Below are 7208 nucleotides of genomic sequence, written 5' to 3' on the forward strand. Positions count from 1 at the left end.
GAAAAACTTGTGTACAAGGGAAACCCACCCTTTATTTCCGGTCCTATTTCTCACCTTCCTAGGCTGTATTTCTTTTCGTAGTTGTATAATTGCATAGCGTTTTCGTGGTCTTGGGGTGCTTCAGGAACATCTGGGGGACTTCAGAGGACATTGGCATCTTACACTGGCAGTCCGTTATTTTCTGGGAGAGTTTTCAGCCCGAGTGTTTTGGTGGTTGGGACTGGGACAAACAAGGAATATTTGTATTCCACAAATGGTGTGGAGCTTGTGGTGAAACCGGCTAGGATGGCTGGCGATTGGCCCGGCCTGCATTTTACAGACAAGGTGGGTTTACGTTGTGTAGGCATGCTGGACACAGATGTTGGCGTTCAAGCAGTAACTGATCTGTTCCTTGAAGATGGTTTGCTTTGTAGAGTTGGTTCATAAACTTGTTTCTGTCTGCCGAGTCAGACTATTTTCCAGTGTATGTTCTGTTCTGTGCAGACACCGCTTGTTACCAGACACATCGGTCACCCCATCTGCTTATTCAAAGGTCTACTTGGTGTTCTCATAACTGTAAACCAACTTAGTCAAGCAGTTCATCAGTTATTTATGACTTTTCTTTTTTATTTCTCTAGAATCCAGCGACTATTACTCGAATACTGCTTAGCCATTTCAACTGGGATAAAGAGAAGCTGATGGAGAGGTAAGCAGCCACCTTAGCGTGCAGCCACATTTCACTTCAGACCTGAAAGAAATGTTTGTTATTGGATTGATGTGAGAATGGATGAGTGCACTGCGTGCAGCAGGAGGATCTCTTGTGCGAGCTCTCAATGTTCCCTCCTTACAGCCTTTCCCAGCTAAGAGTGATTCCTGTTGTTGTTAGTTTTTTAAAATATCAATGATGCCCATTAAGACTTCAGGGAAGCTTTGGAAGTTACCTGCCCCGTGGAGGAAGGGGTGCCTTCCGGATTGAACACATCCAGGCACGGGGTTTTCACAGGCTCTGGAAAGAAGCAAGCAGGAGCAGGTTCCTGTTATCTGGCAACTGTCTGAGATGTGGTTTTGGCTCAGTGTCATTCTAGCATGCGTATTCCTGGCATGTTTATTTGTTATTCTTACTGAGATGAAATTGTTCCTGACTGATAAGGGTACTGGTGAAGTGATCTGCCTTGATTCATCCGTGCAACTCTAGGTTTTCTTTAGCGTGCGTGGAAATAATGGCTTAAAGTTTACGTCCTCCTAAGAGCAGAGAATTTTTATGGTTATGTCTCATCTTTGATTCCCAGCTCATCACAGAATCACAGAATCGCTCGGTTGGAAAAGCCCTCTGAGATCATCATGTCCAACCAAAAAAAAAATCTACCCGCTCTTTAAATACATCCAGGGATGGTGACTCCACCACCTCCCTGGGCAGCCTGTTCCAGCTTCTGACGACCCTCTCAGTAAAGAACTTCCTCCTTATCTCTAACCTGAACCTCCCTTGGCACAGCTTGGTGCCGTTTCCCCTTGTTCTATCTCCCATCACCTGGGAGAATGGGGTATGTTGGGGTAAAGGGGTAAAACCCGCTCTTTAAATACATCCAGGGATGGTGACTCCACCACCTCCCTGGGCAGCCTGTTCCAGCTTCTGACGACCCTCTCAGTAAAGAACTTCCTCCTTATCTCTAACCTGAACCTCCCTTGGCACAGCTTGGTGCCGTTTCCCCTTGTTCTATCTCCCATCACCTGGGAGAATGGGGTATGTTGGGGTAAAGGGGTAAAATACTCTTGGGGTATGTTCTTGGTAAAGGGACTTTTTATAGTTTGTTATTACACAGTGGAGGTCAAATCCAGCTATGGCGTTGATGCAGGTTGTTTTTCAGTGCCAGTGTTGCTGTTGAAGAGAGTGGGAGGGAGCTGGAGAAATCAGTTTACTTCTAGAAGCTGGGGGAAGAGTTAGTCTGCACCAGAGGGTGTAGTGTACAGGGACTTACTGGGTGTTGTTGTCTTTGCTGGTCTTAACAACAAGTAAGAGACACAACTGGGTGGGTGGGAAGGGAGGGCAGAAGATGGTTTGGGAGTTTAAGTATTTCTGCTTTTCTGGGCTAGTGGATTTAGGACACCTTTAGCCCCCTTCTGTAACACTTCCAGTTAGTGATGGTGCCCAGGTATCTCTTCTCTTCTGTTTGGCCTAGATTTTATTTTTTTTCCTGAAGAGACTGTATTTTTTTAAAGCTTTCTAGTTTGCACCTTATTTTCCTGAGGTTGACCTCTTTTAGTTAATGCTGAAGATACAAAAGCTTTGTGTTACAAATATAGCCACACTGAGGCTATTTAACTCTGACTACAACTGGTAATCATTCTCATTTAGTTGCTTCTCTGTATGTGTGTCTGGGTTTTTTGTATTTTTTGTGCTGCTTCTTCTGATCAGTCTAAAGTTCACTCTCCTTGGCTGCTTCCATCTCACTTTGAGATACCTCTACATAAGTGTACTGAAATGTCATCCCTCTTTTGCAATAGTCTTTTCTTTTTCCTTAAGGCTGCCATCAATTTAAAAATAAAACTGGGCTGTGTGTTTTTACAGATGGGGGTGTCAGCCACTTCTGTGTGAGATGTTATTGTTCAGGCTCTTAAAATTTCCAACCAAAACACTTGAAATACGCGTAAATCTTTACAAAGTCCACAGTAAACAGAGTAAACATTTACTCTTGGCAGGTATTCATTAAAATACTTCATTCTATAGCATTACCCCTATGAGTAAGACAGTACGTGACCCTTTTTAACACAGACCTGTTGCACACTCGTCACAGTTTTGGTGCTGACTGATGTCCTTTTGTATTAGAAAAATCCAAAATGTTTTATTTCAGGTACCTGGTGCTGCTTTCTGCCACTTCTGCACCAAACAGCTACTGTGAAGCCCTGTGCAGTGCCCCACTGATGCTCGGCTGTGCCAGAGCAGGAGTGGGAGGCTGGGGAGATGCCAAGAGCAGTCAAGATTTGTGATTGCTGCAGTAATGGGTGAAGGCAACGGCCAGAGGCAGGGGCTCACTTCGCTAGCTGGGATGCAGAACACTGTGCAGTAGTGATGGAGCTGGAAATGGTGCCACGAGCTAGCTACAGAGCTCATCTTTTTGCTAAAATTGAGGTCGTTCTTGTTCTGACGAATGTGACAAGCTGGTTAAGCCTAAATTTAGGCTTAGTTAGTCCTCAAAAATGGAGATTGCTTTTGGGACTTGTTTGGCTTTGTGTGTGTCTAGCAAATCTTCCTGCAGCGTTGTGCTAGTGGAGATGAGCTGAAAGACACTGGGAAGGGTTCATAGTGAGGTGGAGGGGCGTGCTCTAATCAGGCAAAAATATACATTGAAACTTTACTTTTTTTTTAAGGGAAGAAACCCCAGACTTACTTTTTATTTGAAAGTAACACTGCTCGTGCTGGGGAGCCCCCAGGTTACTGCTGCAGTGCTGTTTCACACAAAGTGAATCCAATGCTGTTGGAGACCTATATAGTTTATTATTTCCTGGGAGAGTCTTACTTGAAACACTGGTCTAAAGTTGGCCTCTTTCACTCCTAGGAACCATTGGGAAGGTTTCCTAGGAAGTTCCTGGTGTTGCCTGCTGTCTGGGTGGGTTTAATGCTTGCTGAGATGTGATGTTTGGGTGCGATTTTTGGTGCTTGATTTCACACCAAATCAGAGCTTGTCAGAGCAACTCTGTTGCTTAATGGCATTTATTTGCAGCACTTCACGGTGTCTGTTTTGCCTTAGCTTATGGTGAGTCAGTGCGGCCTAGCAGGCAGCCTTATCAAAATTGGCCTGTAGTAAAACAGATAAACAAAGTGGCTTCTTTTTTGGTAAGTGTGGTGAGGTCTGAGCTCGAGATGAAAACTTCTACGTTTGAAAAACATGAAAAACATTTCATTCATTGCTTTTTGTGTTGTTATGGATATTTTTAGTAAGTGGGTTATTACTGTCTGTGTCAGCTTTGTCCTGGAGTAATTGCGTGGTGGTGGTAAGAGGGCAGATATGTTACAGGTGTTTATTCCACTTGTAATGAAGTAATAGCCACAGTTGAAAACCTGCCCCATCCGCTGGTGCAGCACTAATTATTTGACTGTGTCCAAAAGCAAAATAGGTGCTTTGGGGTAGGTTTGTTTGTAGGATGAAAGTGGCTACTGGAGGAAGTACTGAAGTTCAGCTTCTACTATGCCACGTGTTTTGGAGAATACAGATATTAATACTATGTTTTCTTCTTTGTTTCACAAGCTTGGTTATAGAGACAGGAGACTAGCAGGCACAGACAGACCAGGTAACCTTAGGAATAAGTGAAGAGGTGCTTTGGATTGTAATTCTGTCTTGATTACCTTCCAGTTTTACCATGGCTGATAGCATCTGTCCCTCGCAAGGGCTGCTTTGGGGATGGACCTTCTCATGGGAGAGACTAAAACGCAGCTCTCCTGCTTTACATGCCTTCCCCTGGTCATTTTGTTTAAAGAAAAGTATTTCAGCTTGTAACCGAAGGCCTGGTTGAATTGAACACGGAGGTGTTGCAGTCCCTCATAGGTGCTTATCTTGGTGGCCACACGTCCCTGTTCCCTCTGAGCAGAGGACAGGTGCCGGGGTGGCCGTGGTGGCTTGGCTGCTAGCCCACATTGCCACTTCCCCTTGCATTCAGGCTCTGACTGCCCTCTGTAGATACCTGGCTGTCTCCTTTCTGTTGGGCAAGTGCATGCTTCACACTATTCAGCAGAGGCTGAACAGGTGAAAAATGGTGCATGGGAGGCTTTTTGGTATGAAGATCTCTTTTTATTGCGAGTGTACGGATTCTCTGACAGTCACACATGCCCTTTCACTAGAGCAAATATCCCAAGATGTGTACTGGAAGCACTTTTTGCAGTGAAAAGGCTTTTTTATCATTGATGCTCCCTTGGCTAAGATTTGATTATGCCTAGAAAACTGTTATTAGGCAGTTAGCAACAGCAGGAGGAAATTTTGAGGATATAGGGAAGCTGACAGCTTGATCCTTCTTCCAAAAAGACATTGTTATTATGGGCTTGGTCTTGGTAAGCAGTGAAGAACTTACAGAACAACTTGGAAATAATTCGCTGTCTGTTTGCTTCAGAGGAGCAAACAACTTTGTGATTAGGAGAATGAATTTTGAAAAACCAATAGAACCCGTTGTTGAAGTCAGCTGTATTGAGTTTTGTAAGAGTCTGCTGTTGACTAGACCAAAGAATTCCTGAGTGTCTGCATTGCGAAGGGAGGAGAGGATCAAGGATTTAAAAGGATGTTAAAGGTGCTGTGCTCTTCCTTAGGATGAAAACAAAGACCAAGCTACCAGGAAGTAGCCCTTTAATAGCGAGAGCTTAAGGAAAAATTAAAACCCCAGAGCTGTGAAGGAAGAAACGAGGGAACTGAAGTCTTTTTCTCCCTTGTTTCACAGCAGAGCTGATGGTGCGCGGCTCTATGATGTGAAATATATAGCATACATTGGGTTCATCTGTTAGTGTGGTGTGTATGGAGTTACTTTGCTCAAAAGGGAAATAGTTTCCATCTAGGTTGCTATCAGTGACTCCCTTATCTGTAAGTTTGGGATGGATGCTTGTTAATGAATGACTTGGCACAAATGTGTCCGGAGGAAGATCCAGACATCATCCAGGAAAAAAACCACAACAGACAGCTGGGAGGATCCTAGCAAGGAAAGTGGCACAAAGTGGCACCATAGGTCTCATCAGCAGGGAGATGGAAAAGAAAATGGAGTTTCTGGCAGAGATTAAAATGGAGCTGCTAACATGAGGAACTGGAGAAAGGTAGACAGCACTTGGGATGCATTGGGTGAGATGTCTGCAGTGAAACTGTGTGAGATCGTGGCGACATCTTAACTGGGATTGCATTTGGCTTGGCCTCCTTGGATTCAAGGAGGATGATGGAAGTGGAAACAAGTGATGGAGAAGATTTACTGGGACAGAAGTGGAGAAATGTCGTGTGAGAAGCTTCTCTGCCGCATTGGGAAAGGGCATTACAGCTGCTGCCTGTGAATCCTTCAGTGGTAGAACAGAGGGAGGTCTGCTTACATGGATGGTTTGTGGTGATGCTTGAGCAGGTGAAAAAGGTGTGGGAATTATGAGTTGTTTTTAATCCCTGAAGGAACTGGCACAGTCTTTGCCCGGGCCCTCTGTGTGTTTGCGTAAGGAGTGGTGGAGCAGTTGGAGAGAGGTGTTGGACTTTACCCTGCAGTACCCATTGCAACTGTGTATTTCAGGGAGATCCAGGTTTTCCTCTGGGTTTTCTAGAGGTCATCGTTTCTTGCTGCCCAGTGACAGCGTGATTTTTGAGTCTGAGACGCATGCATGCAAACAGCTGTGGAAATTACTGGTCAGAGCATCCTGGCACAGCAACAAAAGCAGATGCATTAAAAGAAACCAGCATGGGAAAGGAGAAATACCCCACGCCCTGTTTCTCTTCAATGCTGGTGAGGTTTATAAGTGGTGATAGCAAAGAGCAGAGTGAATACGGAAAGAATCGAGAGTGCAGCAGAGTTTAAAAGGCAAAACTTTAAATTCATTAAGGACTTCAATCTGTGCATCTTATTTTGGTTACCTTTATCACGAGCCTTTAGCCCTGAGAAACACGCAATGTCAAATGACTTATTTTCTGTCTGTTATTGGGAAACTACTGAAAGCCTGGGAAGGAGATGGTTGTATTTAGAGGCAGGAGGTAATTGCAGGTGACAAGCAGTTGCTAGTGACTTTCTGTCTGCGTTTCTTGCTGTAGGGCAGGAGGTGTCATGGCTCAGTGGAGCAGCTTTTGCAGAGATTCTGTGGCAATAGAACTGCCTGCTGCAAGGGGTGAAGTCAAGTTCCTGATGCGGGTACGCACCCTTCGAAACAGCCCGCCATGACAAACATCTCTGGTATTTCCATGAGCATTCAGCTGACCACGAATGCCGGCGTTAAAGTTGCATCGCGGCGTTTGTCTTCAAAACTGTTTTCTTTGCAAACATCACACCCAGCTGTTTGTCTGCTCTTTTCAAGCGGCCGATGTCCTACACTGGTCGTGCAGTGTGTAACAACGACTTCAAGGCCGGAAGCTTTTTGTGGAGTTAATATTTATCCAAGACTCGCTAATAAACAAATACTACCTATAATGGGACTGCATGGAACTCACTTGCTGAAATTTTCTAGATATAAGTAATCCTGAAAGCAAACAAAATAACTTGGTGGAGTTAAATCCCCGAGCTAACACTGAAGA

The 7208-nt window shown here is 44.6% G+C and overlaps 1 protein-coding gene across 1 annotated transcript in view; it reads left to right on the forward strand.

Moving 5' to 3' along the window:
- Positions 1 to 285: 285 nt before the first annotated feature.
- Positions 286 to 7208, forward strand: part of LOC104548451 (E3 ubiquitin-protein ligase ARIH1) — a gene marked incomplete at its 3' end in the record, with an annotated part of 19694 nt that continues 12771 nt past the window's right edge. The window contains exons 1-2 of the mRNA XM_010194468.1: positions 286 to 324; positions 618 to 685. Coding sequence (XP_010192770.1) covers positions 286 to 324; positions 618 to 685 — 107 coding nt within the window. The remainder of the gene's footprint in view (positions 325 to 617; positions 686 to 7208) is intronic.

The sequence above is a fragment of the Mesitornis unicolor genome, unplaced genomic scaffold (assembly GCF_000695765.1).
Source record: "Mesitornis unicolor isolate BGI_N332 unplaced genomic scaffold, ASM69576v1 scaffold23461, whole genome shotgun sequence".
NCBI classification, from domain to species: Eukaryota; Metazoa; Chordata; class Aves; order Mesitornithiformes; family Mesitornithidae; genus Mesitornis; species Mesitornis unicolor.